This window comes from Archocentrus centrarchus, chromosome 6 (assembly GCF_007364275.1).
Source record: "Archocentrus centrarchus isolate MPI-CPG fArcCen1 chromosome 6, fArcCen1, whole genome shotgun sequence".
NCBI lineage: Eukaryota > Metazoa > Chordata > Actinopteri > Cichliformes > Cichlidae > Archocentrus > Archocentrus centrarchus.
The window spans coordinates 1,310,487-1,330,510 of NC_044351.1; the positions used below are offsets into that span (position 1 = coordinate 1,310,487).

At 43.8% G+C, this 20,024-nt stretch overlaps 1 protein-coding gene across 2 annotated transcripts in view; it reads right to left on the reverse strand.

The window, feature by feature from the left end:
* lsp1a (lymphocyte specific protein 1 a) overlaps positions 1-20,024 on the reverse strand; it is a 38,014-nt gene that overhangs the window by 13,024 nt on the left and 4,966 nt on the right. Inside the window, exons 2-7 of one of the 2 annotated variants that reach the window (XM_030731547.1) lie at positions 11,510-11,653; positions 8,317-8,695; positions 6,847-6,986; positions 6,373-6,613; positions 5,813-5,950; positions 2,819-2,862 (exon numbers count right to left, since the gene is read on the reverse strand). In XM_030731547.1, the coding sequence (XP_030587407.1) occupies positions 2,819-2,862; positions 5,813-5,950; positions 6,373-6,613; positions 6,847-6,986; positions 8,317-8,695; positions 11,510-11,653 (1,086 nt within the window). Of the gene's footprint in view, positions 1-2,818; positions 2,863-5,812; positions 5,951-6,372; positions 6,626-6,846; positions 6,987-8,316; positions 8,696-11,509; positions 11,654-20,024 lie in introns of both variants that reach the window. The other variant, XM_030731546.1, reaches the window with a different exon arrangement.

Here is a 20,024-nt window from a genome sequence, read left to right on the forward strand (position 1 = left end):
TTTTTTGTAGCATCAGTTCAGATCTGTTAGCTCTCAGGTTTGTGCTCATGGTCCACCTGATTATTTTAGAGCAGCACAAAGTTTCTCTGTGTCTGTTTTCCGTGTTCACACCACAGTCAGACCAGCCGGGCTCCAGGAGCTGACTCACACCTGGGTTTGTGGTTGATTAAATTAAAGATTCAAAGGTCTTGTGGTCCCAAAAAAACTCCCACCACATCCTCCTCCCTCCATTTTTGGTTTTCCAGCTTCAGAAAAAAGCTCTGATGTCATTCCCTCATGCAGGGAGAGGAAACCTCGTTAATCATCTGAATCCTTCACTTTGACATGTCTTAGGTGGCGCCGTGGAGCCACGCCTGCTTTTAAAAGGAGGTTTCATCTGATGATGTCATGCCTGAAGGAGGGAAAATGCAGCTGAGATAACCTCAGAGCGGAGGAAGACGTCAGTGTTACCTGCAGCTTTAAGAGTTCAAAGAGGGAAAGTTTTCAGGAAGTCCAGTCATGTCTCAGTTATGCATAGAAGGAAAAAATGCTACGCAAGTAAAAAAGTTACATTTACTTGAGATTTGTTGCAGATCTGTTCAGAAAAGCACAGGTTTGTTTCAACTTTTTCCATTTCTTCATAAAAAGTTATATAAATATGGTGATTGGTATAATTAGGGTGAAACATATAAAGAGTGAACTTTTACAAAGCAAAGAAACAAATTAAAATGAGCTGATTAATAATGAAAATCATTGTTAGTTGTAATCCTATGAAAACTAAACCTCAACCTGCTGCAGCATTATTCTGCTGCTCAAACATCAATAATAATTTAATGATATTAAATACAGAGACTGCCCAGGAAACAACCTGAGAGCTAAATGACCTCAGTCTGTTCTGTCTGCACCCTGGAAACTGAGAAACCGGCTCTTTTTGAACCCTAACCTCTGCACTGTGCATCTCAAAGGTAGCACTGTGATTACTGTGCAGGCATCAACACTGCAGGAGTCAAAGGTTCAGCTGCCCGATGCCATCACGCCTCCTCTGAACATGCTCCTGAGGCAGCTGTCTCAAAATAAAAGCATCCTCACAGAAACGTTCCTCCTGCTCACAGCTGATAATTTCCTGCTGCAGACTGCCCGGAGCCGCCATACCTCACTAACCACCAGAGACAACACAGCCGCCTGCATCTGGACAGAGTTAAGCAGAGCCATAAATCAGGTCTGAGGACGGCGATGCACTGAGAGAGGTGGAGAGGTCACCTCTAACACTCTACATCAGTGTTCCTTCAGACACAGGAGCATTAACCGGCAGCAAGAAAAGGAGGAGGTGAGAGTTCACTGAAGTCAAAAGGATTAGCTGCTCCTTTAAGGTTCCCTCTCGTGTCTTCTTCTAGTTCAGATCAGTGCAAACTGATTAGCTTTAGCACAGCAGGCCAGAAAAATGATTCAGTTCAAAATGTATTTTTTAGATTTCTTTTTGCCTGATTAAACACATGTTCACCTTCCAGTGAAACATCATTCCAGACGCCTCTCAGATACGATATGGATTCCTCCCTGTGTGGATAAAATCTGGAAATGAGCTGCTGCTCGACGGTTCACATGCTGGGATACAGATCTGCTGATGTCTTTGGGTCTGGGAGATTCTGGACAGAAATCAAAGGGAGGCTAAATTCAGGATGAACTCCGGCGTTCAGATGACACTCAGGTGGATTTAATCCACTCAGCAGAAGCTTCTAATCCACCTGCAGCTGTGGTCCACCTGTCAGAAATGTGTCCTCAGGCTTCCAGCAGAACATTTTGGCTGGACTGAAGGTTTCTCAGAGGGGAGTGCAGCGGAACACCAAAATAGTGGAAACTCGTGCAGTTGTATCTAAAGATGGCACGTCTTCATCACTAATGCTAAACGAACTTCACTCAAAGAACACAAAACTCCAATCAGCAAAAGGCGGCGGCTGTGCAACAGAAGTCTAAACCACTCAGCAGTTGAAGGAAGCCTTCTAATGATGCTCAGACAGGAAGTTCTCCGGGTGGCCGCTTACAGCATTGAGAAGTGTGTTTACAGCCCTGTGCAAAGTGAGGTTTTGGCATTACTGAATAGATTCATAAAAACTGTAAGGAGGGGATTTTTTTTAATAACTTGGTGTGTTTTTCTTCTCAACATCCACAAGGTCAAAGCTGAACCACTCAGGGGTCGGGTTAGGCTGCAGCTGCATTTTAGCCACAAGCTAAACAAGCACAGTTTCAGAAACCAGAAGACATCACACTGAATACTTCCATCTTTTATATACAGATTTATAGAAGAATCAGGAAGCAAAGACAAAGAAAAAGTGGGCTCGCCACAGTGGATCAACCCCCACAGTGGGGTTTGTGGGGGAATATTCAAATCTGGTGGCAGGTTCTGCACTGAGTCAGCTCCACCCTGACGGAGGAGAAGCAGCACTCCCTTCTTCAGGCGTGCTTCACGCGCTGGTTTTCAGATTTGTGGAGAAGGATTCCTGCAGCATCAGGACAATGACCCAAACACACCTCAGACTAAAAGGTGTTTTATTATTTCTGCACTTGCAAAGCTTACATCAGTTTTAAAGTTTACTTTTTATATTTTGTGCTTTATTAGCAATTTTGTGTTTGTGTAAATATTAATTTCATGCTGAGTTTCATATGCCAACTTGTTTAGATGAAAGGTTAAGCCAGTACTAGGCAAGATTTTTAACTAATTAGAACCTTTGCTCCTCATCAGTCTGCAGCTTTGCATCAGACAGCAGTCATCCTCGGTGCTCACATCTCATTTCCTCTGCCTGAATGTTGTGAATCTGATCAGCGTATGGATGAAGATACTAACCTTTTCTTCAGCGAGCGGTTCAGGGACTCGGTTCTCTCTGTGATCTGAAACAGAAGAAGTAGTGTGAGGTCTTTTGTCGGATGAACACATGAAGTTTTCCTCCATGTCACTGGCACAGTTCAAAAGTCTAAAGTTTGGCCTTAGACCTCCATGACTCTGTTCAAGACAAACAGGGCTGAGCCTGCTGGTCTTCATCAAACCACACTCAGTAGCAAAGGATGATGGAAACGTTTGGCTCTGGTTTCTGAAGGTGACAGATGTTTGTTGGACTTTAACCCCGCTGTTATGCACTGTGTTGTGAGACCCTCAGGACACAGACCTCAAATAAAACTGACACAGTTTCACTGGGTTAAAGAGGAGAACTGTGTTTGGAAGATTACTGTCAGCAAACCTTTAAAGCCTCTGGATCTTTAAACTGAGGCACAGCTCTGTGCTCATCTGCAGCCACTGCTCTTCAGAGTAAAAGATCCCCTCACTGTACGGGTCAAGTGTTCCTTTAATTTGTTGCTTGTATGTTGATATTTAATGCATGTGTCAGTACCAGAGAAAGCCCGGGCGGCCATGCTGTCACATGTCTGTGAAGCTTCGGTTCACTGCTTTCTGATCTTCACTCAGGGGCTGATCTTAAGGACAGGAGCAGCATTTTCTCTGACCTCAGGGGTCAAACATCAAAACACACACACACACACACAGCTGAACGCTTGAAACTCAGAGCCGAGCCTTTTCAGCCTCCAGGAGTGTACCAGACCTCTACAGATCACACAATCAAATCAGAGAACATATGGGAAACATTTCATAACTGTTTCATATACAGTTACAATGACCTCTGTGAAAGCTTGTTGTTCATAATTAAACAGAATGACATCACAGTTTCTTCTGGTAAAAAGCCACCAAATGTGTTTGCAACATGCAGCAAAATGCAGCAAATAAAGGAGCTGAATGAACTGAAGAGACCTCCACAGTCAGAGCCCTGCAGGGAATGCCACTTCTTTCTATTTTCTCAAACATGGCTGGATTTAACTGTTAAGGGGCCTGTGGACAAAACTCAACAAGATTAATTTTTGCGACCAGCAGAGTCGCCCCCTGCTGGCTACTGGGAAAAAAGCAGGTCGCAGGATTGACAGCTATGGCCATCTTTTATATACAGCATGCTGAGAGATGCTGGAGAATAGCTAAACTGATCACTTCATTCTGACCTGCAGTGGGTCCTCACTGCATGTTTTCATTTGGGAACTGAAGGAGCAGTTGGACCTGGAAATGGCTAATGACAGACTGGATCAATACAGGCTATCACTCTTAGTATTGCACTTAACTAATAATAATTTGAATCTGTTTATGTTCACTTGAACTGAGGAAAAGAAAAAGTGCCAAAAGAAGACATGCTGACATGCATGCAGTGTCATGCAGATGGATGAGCCGTCCCACGTTTCTGTTTCCATCAAACATCCAAATACAGAGCCCCGAAGTCCCCAAAATTATTATTATTTTGAATGTTTACACATCAGATTAAAAAAAAAAAGTCTTCCTGGACTGAAGGGGCTCCATAGGAGATCATAACGTGGCCCAACAAACAGCCATTTATGGTTTCCACAGTTTATCGAGCTCACAATGAAACACTTGGAGTGGCAGTGAAATCTGGGACAAAAAAAAAACGTGCTTTTCCTGGTACAGCTGGGACAAAGTGGCTTTTCAAACTCACACAGGTACACACACATGCAACTTACAAGCCGAGACTGAACCCATCTGCTGAGAAGACAACACACAGTAATTGGTCACTGAGTTACATGTTTGCCATCATCCTGCACGAGTCAGTCAGTTAAGCTGCATCTGGTTAAATTCAGCTAACAATAATTCATCACCAAATGGAAGGACGATCGCCTGAAACAATCAGACTTTCCCAAATTCCTCTTTCTGTTCACAGTTGTTGAAATGCAGCTGAAACCTTTGATCACCCCAACAGAAAATTTAATTCCCAAAGCTGTCATAGTTTCATAGTTTATATAAATGGTGGATTCTTATATTAAACATGGCCATTGTTTCCAAAAAAACCCCCAAAAAACAAAACAAATGAAGAAAGCATGTGCACGTGTAATCCCTGTGAGCCAAAGCTCAGAATGATCTAAATGTCCAGTTTGCAGTGTTTGCCTGCTGGATCAGAGGGTCATTAGTCGGGGCTTATAGTGCTAATATGATGATCTCAGACACAGAGCCCTGCCAGTGACCACGTAAGCCCCACCCACCCCGGTTCAAGACTTTAGTTTGAACTTGTGTTTGCAAAGAATTTCTTTATAAGTGAATGCAATCAGCGTTTGATACTTTAGGATATAATGACCGATAACAGCGATTTGCCCCTAACCCTCTGGCAGTCTCTGGTCACTAGGGAAAAACGTGTATGACCCAACCCAGCGATGAACAGTTGCTGGATGTTGTTGTGTTATTGGTTGCTAGCTGATTGCCAGTATTACCTGTAATTTGCATGAAAATCTTGCCTGTAAAAATTTGACTTTTACTCTGAGTCACAGTGAAACTTGCAAACCAGCAACAGAGGACCCTTCAGGGCTTCAAGGTAAAACTGCACCTCACTGCTTTGGCCAACTTTTACTTTGAAGGTGAACTGTCCACTTCCTTCACAGTTTCACTGCAAGTAGTTTGAGAGCATCTGCAGACAAGTTAGCATCTTCAATGCAAACTATGGGCAACCAAAGCAACAAAAATAGGCCTTCGGTGCAACACCGTACACCACCGTGTGACCATTTTCAAGCTGCCAACTGCCAGCAGCTACTTGCCGACCAGGTGGGAGATACACATTTTTCCCTAGCAACTGATGGTAGCCAGATGGGTGCTGACCAGTCTCTAGGCCTGTGTGACTGGGGCCTTAGGCCATGCCTAAAATCAGATTATAATAGACTCAGCAATACTGGAACAGTCAAGCAAAAAAAGCAGATTACACTCTATCACAAACAGTCATCAGGTAGCAGCTGGTACTCTCTTTACCTTCTGTGTGGAAACCTTTGGGCTGAAGGGACTGAACAGCTCGTCTTCATCAACACTGGATGTACTCAGGCTCTTCATCCTCTCAGCGGCCTCCATCCTCCTCCTCTCGATTTCTTCCTTCATGCGTCTCCTCTCCTCCTGGGAGTCACATCAAAAACACTTCAGCTCCACAGATGAAAAACTTACTCAGCGATATAAAAATATGGACTGGACGTTCCTTATAGTATAATAATGGCTCCTATTATAGCCACCTTAAAGAAAAGCTATGAGTTCACGGTTTAGTTCAGGGTCAAAGCATTGGAGTTGATTTTGGGGATTTGAATGAACGGCTGAGTGCATCTTCATCAGGCCAGTGTGGCTCAGACATTTTACCGCTGCTTTTTAAAAACACAAGACAATATGATACAAGACAATATGACACAAGACAATATGACACTTCTGTTCCATTTCACCCCAAAATAAACTTGAAGCTGAGCATCACTGTCTGAATTCCTAACCCCCCTCCTGCAGTTGTGTAACTATGTGCTTCTATTTTTCAGCTTTTGTTGAGGTGCGGTCACCTCTTCTTTGGCCAGCCGCTGCTGCTCTTCCTCCTCCCTCCGACGCTCCTCTTCCTGTCGGACCTGTCGTCTTTCCTCCCTCCTCCTCTTCAGCTCCTCCAGCTCTTGCTCAGCCTCGGCCTGTCGTTGTCTCAGTTGCTCCATCTCTTGGCTCTCCTTCTCCTGGAGGCTCCGCCGGATCTTCTCCAGACGTTGCTCCGTCTCCAGGATGGCCTCCGCCTCCTCTGGTTCCACAGCTCTTCTACACACAACACTAAGGTGTTATATATAAAACACTGATTTAGGCCCTGGCTGTGGACCCAAAAGAGATCCAAAAACATTTGGAAAACAAACTAAATATTTGTCGTTTTTGTCTCATTTTGTCACATAAATGATCGACCACTGTTTTAGCTTTAAAGTCAATTTAACAAAAGGTACATATTCAAGTAGGAAGAAAGGCACATTTTAAAACAGCAAATGAAATGCATTACACACCCAGTGGATCTCTTTGTCTTGGTAATAAATGATGTCACTTCCTCATTGGCTGCATTGCCGTTTGAGTTGCTGTGTTTTGGCTCTTGGTGAAGAAAAACCTTCGATGTGTAGGAGACTTTGACTTCCTTTCGTTTCTCCACCTGTTTATGAAAAGTTGAATAAAACTGATTTTTTAAATAAACCTAATATAATTTTTTTTCTCAACTATCTAAGAAACCTCCATCCATTCACTTCTGCTTATCCTGTTCAGGGTCACGGGGCGGGGGGGGGGGGGGGGGGGGGGGGGGGGGGGCTATCCCAGCTGACACAGGGCGAGAGAGAGGGTGCACCTCATACAGGTCACCAGCCTGTCGCAGGACCAACACAAAGAGACAGACAACACTTACACTAACACTCACACCTATGGGCAATTTAGAGTTTCCAATTAACCTAACCCCAGTAACTGCATGTCTTTGGACTGAGGGAGGAAACCGGAGTACCTGGAGGAAACCCACGCAGATACGGGGAGAACATGCAAACTCCACACAGAGAGAGAGGGAGGGGCCCGGGCCAAGCTGGAATCAAACCCAGGCCTCTAACTATTCGAACTTTGGAGCTAGCCCTGGGGAGAAGTCCATCAGTAAGCATCTGGTGGCCATGCCTTATTCCATGGGCCGGGCCAGGCCCAAATGAGCCACAAAGGAGGGGCCATGGAGGTCTGGGGTTTTCTGGATCGGGAAGTAGTCTAAGGTGGAGGCCTTGGCAGCTGCCCAAGCAGTCGATCTACATTCCCACCCTCACCTATGTATGGCCATGAGCCATGGGTACTGACTGAAAGGATGTGACCGTGGATACAAGTGGTAGAAATGAGCTTCCCCTGGAAGGTGTGAGTCTTAAAGATAGCGTGACAATCTCAGTCATTCAGGAGGGGCTCAAAGTAGAACCACTGCTCCTCAGCACCAGAAGGAAGCCGGTTCAGGTGATTCAAACATCTATGTAGGATACCTCCTTGGATACCTCCTAGGTGAGGTGATTTGGGGATGTTGAAAACACACTGGAGGAGACCCCGGGGCGGACCCAGGACACGCTGGAGAGATTACGTCTCTCGGCTAGCTTGGTAATATATCTAGATGTGCCAGAAGAGCTGGCAGATGGGGAGAGGGACGTCTGGGCATCCCTGCTCAGACCGTTAAACCTGCAACTCTGGTTCGTACGCAGTAGAAAATGGATGAGTGGATGGATATTTGTACTTAATCTGAATCAAATCTAAATCCTTGAGATTTATAAGATTTGATGTGACCCAACTTTATTGTAAAGGACTAAGGACTCGTCTTACTAACAGACTTATTTGTTCTCAATGACTTGAGACTTGGCCTGGACTTGTGTTGAATAACTTAAATCTTTATTTGGACTAATATCTTTAATTATAATTATAGTAATTATAGTAACAGTCTCCACAGACAGCTCAGTCGTTCAGGGAGGAAGTCTTACCTCTGTATTTGGCCTTTGAATCTCTTCACTCCTCTTTGAGATCAGTTCCTCCCTCTGTCTTTGTTCCTCCTCCCTCTGTTTCTCCCTCTTTGCTCTCTCAGCTCGGATCATTTCCTCCTCACGTTCCTTCCTCCTCTCCATCTCCACCCTGTCTCTCTCTTCCTGCTCCTGCCTCTGAAGCTGGAGAGATGTGACGGAGGCGTTGGTGCTCTTCATGGGTACAGCTTTGTCCTCCTCTTCGTACTCGTCTTCGTATGCTCCTCGGCTGAGCTCCTGCAGGCGCTGCTGCCTCCGTTTCTCTCTGCGTTGAGTCCAGTCACTGAAGCCTTCGTCCTCCTCCAGAGACTGAGAAGCATTTGGCTTCAGGCTGCTGTCGTACCTGCGGAAGAAAGCGATGGGAAAACAGTCAGGACAGCCAAGGCCATCTGGTCCCAAGCATGTTTAACAAAAATCCAACACTGGATCATATACTGTACCATTTGCATCCTAGCACTCAGTCTTTCAGTGCGATGTAATAAAATATGATGCAGCATCAGACAAATCTGGTTAGATTCTGCTTGAATCGGGCATCAAGCATCCACCAAGCGGGTTCTGTTTTTCCAAATGTGTTTTTCCTGATGGAGGTGTAACTTTTAAAAAAGGGGTCGTCATACTGCATTCAATGGGAACTCCATGAAGAACCTAAGAAAGTGCCACCAGAATTGCTAACAGACTTCCTACTCTGTAATCACTCTTTACAGCTCCGATTTTCCATCGCTCCAGCAGCCAAGTCATCAGAGGAGCCGTTGGGCCCTCAGACTGGTACCCTGGGTGATGGTCCCTCAAGCTGGACTTCCACAATTTATGTCAAAGCTCAAAATGGGGAATACAACTCTGATAGTCTGATAGCTCAGTGATTGCTGTGTACGACTCTCTAAGCATATGAAAATAAGTTTGAAAGAAAAGTAATGACATGCGGAAAATCTTCAAACATCTGCAGAGATCCAGGAAAAAGTGCAGGATGGAATTTAGACCAAAATGTGTGACTGAAAAACATTTGGAATATTCCCTCACTCCTCTGGGGAGCACCAGTGTAAACAAGACATTTGGACACATCATGAAACACGAGGCTGAGGTCATCTAATTCCATAAAAAAGTCAGCTTGAGCGCACTTTGATGCTGAGGTCATTCACACTGACTCATTTCCAGTCTAGAATATTTGTCAAATCTGCAGCTGCTCAGGTGAGTCACTGAGGCCCCCCCCCCCCCCCCCCAGCTCCTCCTGCTTCCCTCTGCACACATCAGCCACAGGAGGAAATCCCAGCAGAATGCAGCACACACTAATTCACTGCTATTGAATCTTTGATCTTCAATTTTGGTGTTAATTATTGCCAATTATGTGTAGTTTAAGTGTGTTACTGCTGATTCAACAGAACAGCATCTGCAGCTCAATCCTGCTGATTAAAGTAATGTGTGTTTTGTGTCTTCAGGAGCTGGCAGAAAGGAATTCACTCAGCATTCTCCAGATGATTAAGACACTCGGGCAGCCAGTGGAGCCCCAGCTGTACGGTGGGAGCCTCTGCCTGAGCTCTCAGAAACTAATCTGTCCTAACGAGCAGCAGTGTTTCTGTTTCCGAACGGAGACTGCTGCCACGAAGTCAGCACCTGCACCGATTCCTGATCGGAAGGAGTCAGTCGAGGTTCTGATGCATTTTTGACAACCTCTCGGCTTTATTTTATTAATTATGGGATTAAAGTATATATTTTGAGTTGTTGTCTTTAGTAGGAACCAGTGGGCTTGTCAGGTAAATGTTAGAAGAAAGCATTAACTGTCAGCACTTCTGAACTCTGCAGCAGGAAATCATGCTGCAAACTGAGCAAAAGGGGATTTCAAGCCAGCATTACATCACCTGCATCTCACACAGAACACCTTTCAATTACAGGCTGCGGCAGTGGAGCTACCTCATACTGAGTCACCGCAGCTGCAGCTGAGCCTGTGATGTGACGCGGGAAAAGGTGTTGGAGGTGCAAGCTATAATTAAGAGCTGAAATTAAAAGTCAGCTGAGACGCCACAAGCTTTGACATGGATGCTTTGTAGTAGAAATTCTTTGGCGGTTGTGTAATGAGAAGGCAGCTGCGTGTTTGTCTTCATGTCCATACGACAGGATGGAGGAGGTTGTTTGCGGCACTTCCCAGTGGAAACATATGCTTTATGTAACCAGACGTCGGTGAAAGGCCGTAAAGCAGCGAGGCAGAGGACTGGAGGGAAACCACTGCAGAAGCAGGCTGAGCTTTGAGGTTCATAACTGGGAAACGTGACGACAAAAATCTATAAACTGCATTATCACCAGGAAATTAAAAACAAACAAAAAAAACATGCAGGCACATTTAGCAGCTTGTACAGGAAGTCATTGGACACGAGACGAGTGAATGAATAATGTTTGCACTTAATAGCTTCCTGGGTTCTCATGACTGCACGGAGAAGGAATTCCACCATATTTAGATTTGTCATGATTTAGAGTGAGAACGTAGCCACACTGAGCTAATTCTGCACTCTCAGGTTTGCAGACTTTTACATTTTATTGGTCAGTTTGTGTGACTCATGTTGCCACAAAAGCAATACGTTTGAATAATAACTGAATTCATATCAATCCTGATAGCAGGAATTCTGTATCGCCAAAAGGTTTTATGAAGCATCTCCCACCCACAGAAAGGCTGACTGTCTGCTTTATAACAGCCGAAAATATCCAGCCAGTCGTGCTGCTGTAATGATGAAAGCTCAGTTTGCAGCTCCATGATGCAGACCCACTCGTGTCATTAACTCATTTAATGTGGGCTTTCATAATGATTAACAAGTGGTGATATAATGTGCTGTCTCAGACTGTCACTCATTACGTCTGGCTTCAGTACACCCAGGCAGTCATGGGGAAAAAGGCTCAGCTCGAGACTTCATAACGAGACTCCACTAACAAATGGGTGATGTCACAGAGGCCTTTTTTTTAAACACATACTGTGCATCATGTGCTTCTACAGGAGCTGCCTGGGAGTGAGAGGTCGTGTGCTGCAGACTGCAGCTGTTTAAAAACACAGAAGATGCACATATTCCAAACCAGCAGGTTCCACATGTCCTGATGCTGCATTCAGTACAAACAGCATAAACAGATTCTTTATATTCTAACCATGCATGAGGTTTTCTGCTCTGTCTGTACTCACACGTCCTCTGGCAGCATCTCGCCCTCTGGTGAGGACTCTCCCGGAGCCGAGCCGCTGTTCCTCCAACGTAAAGACTCCCGAGCTCTCCGACGGCGCTCCCTCTCCACCTCCTCAGCATCCTCGATGCTCCTCTGGGCTGTCAGCCTGGTAAGAAGCGATGACTCAGTTTAAAGCCTGTAAGTAGCTTTGCACATGTAGCGTAGCCAGCTACGTTAGCTTCTTTATGACTTTTATAATATTCTCATTATTTTATTCATCCACAACAGCAACTACATTTGGGTGCACACGAGCGAAAACAGACACACACCTCATGCGTGTTTCAAAAGACAGTGTTACATTTTTTGTGTAACATTTATACATCTTTATACTCATCTATACTCATGTTTTTTTTTAGTCTTATTCCACATGAAAGATCAAAAGACATGAAGTTTTCCAACAATATTTACTGCAATAAACTTGTAAATGCCCTCCATTTTTCATGATTTTTTTTCCTGAGTAGTTAGTACTTTGCCATGTAGTATTGCTCCACATAGCGTACTTCTTCCATCAGAGGTGGTTGGGAAACATTAAAACTTTGTCATGTATCTCAGCTGACCCAGATTCCTGACTCATGGCTGTCTCCCGGGTCTCCTGCTCCTGAACAGCGCGTCTCTGAGGCGGGAGGAGGCCAGAGGAGCCTCTGCCGGGCCTCGGATGAGGAACGCCGCCGCCCGTGTATGTGCCAGACAAACATGTCAGCGCGCGTGCTCTGCCTCACGTCAGCGTGGCATCACAATATTTATGACAAACACTGAATCTTTCACAATGCCTTGATTTATACTGACACCAGAAGATTCAAAGGTCTTACATGGAACTGGTAAAAAAAGGAAAAAAAGTTGCACATTTTCTTTGTTTGGTAGTAAAAACAATAGATTGGTTACAAAATACACACACAGATAAAAATCCAGGCAAAGAAGACTACATACGTAGGTATGAATGTACCACAAAAATGTAACTTTCAGATAGCTTGAAATCAGAACAATCAGTAGTTATACACTAGAGATGAAGGAACAACAAAGTATGATTTAAGTAATATGAATTCACTCCTGATGTATTGGAGCTAAAATCACAGGAGCAGCAAGTCTAATCTTTCTGGATCATTCAAACCCGTTTGGATAACCAGCCACGGTGCTGCAGAACAGCAGGTCATCGTTCCTGGGAGTGAAATGATGTCGTGTTTTCATGCCTGCTTGGTGTGCATTAGTTTCTCTCAAAGGCTTGATGGACAGATGTGAGTGAGACAGGGATGCTGCTGCAAACTGAGCAGTTTTCATGAATCAGACCTAACCCTAACCAGGGAGTTCATAGTGAACCAGTGTGTGAAAGCAAAAGTAAAAAGTGTCTGAAGGCAAAAAGAATGAGTGACTGGGAGAGATAAAAAATATTTAACCATCTGCCTCATAACCAAGCTGCTGTTTCTGGGAACAGATGCAGCGTGTTCGCCTTCATTGCTGTTGCATCAGATTTGGTAGAACTGCAGCTATGAAGTTTTGACTTGGTGTAAGTAAAAATATATATAATTAATTAAGGCGTCTTTTTTGCTCTTGGCCAGATTTATAGCTGAAGGCATTATAAAGAAATAATTTTGGAGTATTTATTATATACTGGTCAGAACTTTGTGTATGTGTTTATTCAGCTTCTCCCCAGAAGGGCATCTGGAGGATCAACAGGTCAACGAGCTCCACTCAGGTGTCGAGTTACTAAGCTCACATTGGCTTCTGTGTCACTGATCGATCGCTAATGGCTCCCAGGCTTCATCTGCTCCTCCACCCTCTTTTTTTAAATGGATCTCTGACCCTTACAGACTTATTTTTGTAACTTCTCTCACTTGCAGCTATTGAAGTAGTAGGCTGTCAGTGACAAGACAAAGAACCAGTGCTGGTAGGAACCACATGATCTCAGGTTGGGTGGAAACTGGAAAGAAGCATCAGCTAAATCTGCAGACGTCACTTGAATAAGGAGACACTGGAAAGCGTGGATACAGACGTGGCTGGAAACTGGACGGTCAACCTTTTGACAGTTTCCTCAGGAGTGGGCGGAGACCAAGTGATCATGTCACTCTCTGAGGTGGTATGTGGTCACACTGGTGGCCCTGAACAGCTTAGTATTCCACATCAGTGGATCTTAGATCACCTCTAAAGTCAGCTGTTAATACATCTGCTGTCCTGACATCCAATAAACTGTCCTCACACGCTGACCGCTGCTCCTCTCATTTCCTCCACTTCAACATGCAGACTATTAGTTTTCTGGGCCATGTCAGCAAACACCCCCCCCCCCCCCCCCCCGCGCTGATCCACATCCATCTGTATACTGGCCCCTCCACCCCGTCCCTCCTTTCATTTCCTTTGCTCTTTCCTGCCTACAGGAAGGGTGAAAAACTGACCGGAGGAAGAACAGAGCTCATCACTGCCCTGGTTCAGAACCTCTGAAACTCAGGAAGGCTTGCTGTGGAGGGGAGGAGCTTAAACAGCTCATTTCAGACAGGTCTGAGACAAATACAGATTATTCTGACCTGTGAATCATACAAAGCTACTCTAGAAAAGTCAAAGAATTACAAAAAAGTAAAGATTTGGAAATGATCATCGGTGATGAAAAATACCAAGTCAGGATAATTAAGCGCAGAATTTGATTAACCTGGCCGTACAGCTCCAAGAGGTGGAAGGTTTTTGAGTAAACTTAGGAAACAGAAAATTGTTGGCACAGTATCTGCAGTTATCATCGCATTAACCAATTTTAAACCAAAATGACCTCCAAAACGGAGAAGAACTAGTTAATAATCCTACGTGAGCCTTAAAGTGGAGCGCAGCTGCTGATGAAACCTGGCTCTGGGTGCTCTGTTGTCGGCAGTTTGGGTGTTGAAATGTGCCAAGCTTCGACCGAGCAGAGCGCCTGAGTGAAACTCTCACCACTCTGCCCTCTCATTGTGTTTGCCTTCTGCAATCAGCACTGTGGGATTCTGTCATGCTTGGCAGCTGCTCAAACAACTGATTCAGGCTAAACGATTAATCTCCATCAGAGTGTTTTTAAAGTACCGGGATTACCGTCAGCTTTGCTTCCTCCTCATCATCTGGTTTTTCAAAACCAAATCATTTGTTCATGTTTAATCAGCGCTGGGACCAGAGATCTCTCCCCAGACCTGGCTCACGGCTGGGAGCCTGTCTCTACTCTGTCGGGGTAGTTTTGCCTCTGCAGACAATTAAAACAAGTCCAGAGCGCTCGCTCTACCTCAGCAGGCATCAGACAGGTTTTTCTACCAGTCCTGGTTGTTTTTCTGTAAACTGACACCACAGGCATGACTGAGCACGCCGCTTCCCTGAACCTGGCCTCAGATAACGGCCGACGGAGTGCCCTTGAGCCCCGGAGGTCAGCGTGATTGACAGATTACACAACTGAGATGACAAATCAACAAGAGGGAACTGAAGAGGACAGGTTCAACCGAGGAAAGTGCTTACAGTAAACACAGCAGCAGATGTGGTTCATTAAGCTTCTGAAGAACGATTTTAAAACGGTTTCTTCAAAGATGGCTTTGTTTTTAATCGTACAGTAACTATCGTTTCATCCTTCTTGGTGTCACATTTCTGGACTCTGCATGTTCAAACCTCAGCATTAGCATTTTGGTGCCACCTCGTTGTTGTTTTGGAGCCAAAGGTTCCAATATAAAGACAGGAGGGTTCATTAGTAAGCTGCATTCACAAACTGTACAGGTGCAGGAGAAGATAACTTAATGTTTAATCATATACAAATAAAATACTAAAAATCTTCACACAGCAAACCACATCATTTTTCAGATAATTCCATTACAAATAAATAAAAATGCTCCAAAAGGCGCCAACAGCACAAACATGGTGAAGAGGAGCAGTTCAGTGCTTCTGATTAACAGACCAGGCAGCGGCTGCACCTTAATGAAATCTAAATGTGTTACAGTCACTATTTATTTTTGTGGCAGTGGATTGATTAGCGATTATTTCTGCTGTTTGACATTTTGACATACGAGTTGACGGGGACTCGTTCACTTTTAACCCTGAAAGGTTGCAGTCTGGATGAAACAAATATCCCCCGTCTGATGCAGGGTTATTATAGTTAACGAAAACGAACGAAATAACGAAAACTGAAATTGAAAAAACATTGTCGTTAACTGAAATAAATAAAAACTATAATTAAAAGGAAAAAACGATAACTAATTAAAACTGAATTGTGAGTTTACAAAACTAACTAAAACTAACTGAAATTATCGATAAACTGACTTTCATTTTAAGCCTTGTGGATTGATATGAAATCATTGTTTCCGCTCTCCGAGTTTAAGCTGGGAGCGCCACAGGACAACTGTGTGAGTGCGCATGTGCGTGCGCTCACCGCGCTGGTCCGCAAAGTAATGGCTGCGGTCTGCCTAGTCCCGTATGGAGGTTCTTTGAGTACAAACACCTGCACACGACCACAAGGTAATTAACACACACAATCCAGCTACACAAGCATAAATGCGGACATGAGGTCGGCAACTTCTGTAGGTTGTGTACAGAGGCCGCAAAGACCCTGCAGGTTTAATTAGCGAGCATCTAACCAAGCTAGCTCCAAAACAGAAGCAGCTTCAGGTGGTGAGAACATCAGGATGCAGCTGGATTTGAGCTTTGACTCCTTCAAAGAGTTTGTTTTGTTTAACACCACATGTAGGCGTTATTAATCTGCTGCACTGATGCTGAAGTTTATTGTGGAGTTTATTGTAGAATTTATTGAGTTTGGGAGTTCATGTTTTTCTTTGTTTCTCCCTGGTTATGCTCATGTGTGTCCTTAATATTACACAAATTTAGCATGTCTTGTGAACAGTTGGTTGTTGACTATATTTCTTTAAACTGTATCTTTTGTCAAGTTTTCATTACACAATAGTCACTTTTGCGCCTTGAATCTTGCACCTGATTAGGTATGAAAATACTAAAACTAATACTGAAACTAACTGAAACTAACTAAAACTAAGCATGAAACCAAAAATAAAAACTAATAAAAACGAGCAAAACCACTCTGAAAACTAATTAAAACTAACTGAATTAGAGAAAAAAAGTAAAAACTAACTAAAACTAAACTATAATGTAAAATCCAAAACTATTATAACCCTGGTCTGATGTGACTCTGGAGGAAAAGTAAAATGACGTCCCAAAAAGCTGCACTGTTCCTTTAAGAAATCAACTGCTCCTCGTGTTTTGGAGACACGGCCGGTTGCTAACGGATTTAATAAAAGAAAAAGAAACCCTAAGCTTTGTAATCACCAGCATTTGTAGCAACCAGTAGAAACAACACGACACACACACACACACACACACACACACACACACACACACACACACACACACACACAGAGCCACAAACCAGATAAAAGCTTTGCCACCTGCCAACAGAGCCACTAAACCACACACTACCCTCTCCCTGTCTGCACTTGTCCAGGCTTTAACTTCATTGTGCGACCATGTTTCACCGGAAAAAGAACAAAGGAGGGTTTCATTTCAGGAGAAGTGAGGTTAATGTACTCAAACCTCAGCTGCTCTTTTGTAAGCACACATGCTGTCATTGGAGGGATGACCGGCTTGAATGACATAATAACACGGTTTGCTTTCAGCCTGAAAGAGCGCCAGGCTCCGTGGCACAGGCGAGGATGGTGGGAAGACGTTTGCAAGATGAGGTCACCGCTGTGCTGAAACAAGTCAGAACAGCGGAGGGCACTGAATCACTCAGTGAAAAAGATGCCATGTTCCCAATAAAAAAGTCAGACGAGCTGTGAGGAGGCAGCCAGGGATCAGAGCTATTACAGGTCTGCCGAGTCAAAGTTCATCTTCACATTGTAAAGTTGCAATAAAGTTAAAGGATGCTGACAGCCGTATTGTACCAAACATCTTAGAGCTCCAAACTATATTTGTCTTAAAGTGCAAGCTTTGGCTTTAATTTGAGGGCTTCAACAAAAGTGTGACGCTGTTCCTGCTGGACTTGTTTTATCTGTGCAGCCCACAGATCATCTGATCCACCTGCACTCTTCTTTAACTGCATTTCACACAGTAACACATCAACTGTTCTTAAAGAGGCTTTGGAACACTTATAAAAATACCAAAAACTGTGTCGCTGTCCAAAATAATAACTGCATGTCTCAGAGACATCTCACTTAATGTTTATATCTACTGCACAGTTCATCTGAGTCAGCTCCTGATTGATTGACATAATGTGTCTTAAAAATTATTGCTGAAAATGAATCTTTGCAGCGGGTTGAATACCAGCACTCAAACACTAACTTTGGGGTACAGCTCATTTAAGCCAGCAAGGCCTGCAGGTAGAGAGCACGCCACAAACTGCTGGAGATTTAGTGGCCAGTTGATTGAAATCTTAGCAACTCTTCAACCAATCAACTAAGATTTCCTTGAGTTGAACCCCACAGGAGTCACATAAAGCCCATGATCTGAGAATATGGACCACTAAAATAAAAATATTAGCAGTTTTTCTAGAGTCACGTTACAGATGACCAGCCAATGATGTCAAATGCTGTACTTAAGATGTATTTTAGAGGAGTTGCACAGCCATATAAACCATCATAATCATGTGCTTTACCCTTCAAAGACAAATTGATAGTGGTCCCAGCACTGAGCCTTGGGGCACTCCATTAACAACAGTAATCCAGTCTCAGCCACACCATTAACTTTCACACAGTGAGTTCCTGCTTGATGGATGGTTTTTAAAGAAACTCATTAATTATTTCAGTAAAGCCTTTAAACATTATTACAGCCAGGCATTTAAAACAGGCTTTTAGCTCTGTTAAACAATCCATTGCTCAAGGACAACACTGAAATAACTCAAACAGGAATTTAATAATGATGTGATGAGTCTAGCCCCTTTTTCCTGTAGTGGCATCAGGTCAGAATTGCCACATATTTTGGAAAGTCCTTTTATAAGCCTTGGCACTGACTTCTGTACAGACATTAAAGCCTCTCAAAGAATGAATTACAGTTGCTGGTTTGCCCAGAAACAGTTATACATTCAAATTCCCCTTTGGATGAACTGTAATCACTCTGGTGATCCTCTTATTTTTATTTCATCAAATTCTTAATTTTACCATTAAATCAGTACTTATAGGATAAGTGGAAGAGAGTGGATGGATGGATGGAAATCAGTACTTAATTCTGGACCTAATGTCTTCAAACCATAAGCCTCAGCTGGGCCATATTTATGGCATGCAAACACTAAACAGCTCCCCTGTTAAACAGCATGTTACCCTTACATTTTAGTGTGCTCAGATCACTGCTGTGCCTGACTACAGAGGCACTAACATATCTGCAGACTCTTGATATGTTATTTGTATTAATTATCTTCCAAAACTACCCATGAAACAAGGCTGTGCTGAATTTATTTCTAGAACTGGGTCTGTAGGAAGTAGGAAAACCAAACTAAGCCACTTTATGCTTCTTGTGCTTTAAACTGAGTATTCCAGTGCACAGGTGCCTATATTTGCTCACCCTGATAACAGCTCAAACATTTCGGACATGGAAAATGTGCTTAAATATTTCTGCCTCCGAATCAGTAAACCAAGGACACTGTGCCCGGTAAACAGACTGAAACTGCTGCATTTCTTTGGAACAGGAAACAAAGGTTTTATGTCCTGATTCAAGTGATTCAACCATCCTCAGTTCTGTTCTATCTTTACATTTAGAAAGGTGAAATCAAAGACACCTGGACCTGCAGAGGTCTTTAAGAAACAGCTTCTTTGGTTCAAAATGATTGATTTTTTCAAAGGGTTTTCAAGCAGCCTACAGAAAGAGCCGAAGCTTTGAAAGCACTTCAAGATAACAGATTCTTCACAGTGGCCTGTTTCGGTGGGTTAGTGCCCACTGAAAAGCAAAGAAAAAGGAACAGAGAAGCTAGATTCCCATATTGCAGTAAAACAGCTGAACACATCAGATCCAGCATCAGTCACCCTCAGTCAGACACAAATAGTCTTGACTAGAACTCCAGCAGCATCCCAGAGGCAGTAATCACCATGTTATGGCTGGATGTCTGGATGGCTGGGTGTCCAACCCCCCCCCAAACAGACTGCAAACAGACCACTTATCCCTGAAGTCTGGGAATCCTGCAGGATTGACTGCACACAGGCTTTAATGGAGAGGACGAGTGAGAAACCTGCCGTCAGAAAAACACCACAAAAAAGGAACTGCAAGCAAAAGTTTGTCTCTGCGGACTTCAAATATTCAGTAAACATGGATCAACGGAAAGTTATGGAACAGAGTAAAGAGAATCTTCTGTGATCGCTCCATGAGAATCCAAACAAACCAAAATCCCCCAAATGCAGCGAGGGCATCCTTCCCCAGACAAACAAACTGTCCTTCTCACATCTGAAGCTTTATTTTATATTAAAGAGGCAGAAAACGAGCAGGCACAGATGGGAGGGGAGCGGCCTGAAAGTTTTCCCGAGAACAGAGAATCTGGGAAAGTGTGAAACTGTCAGGATGGA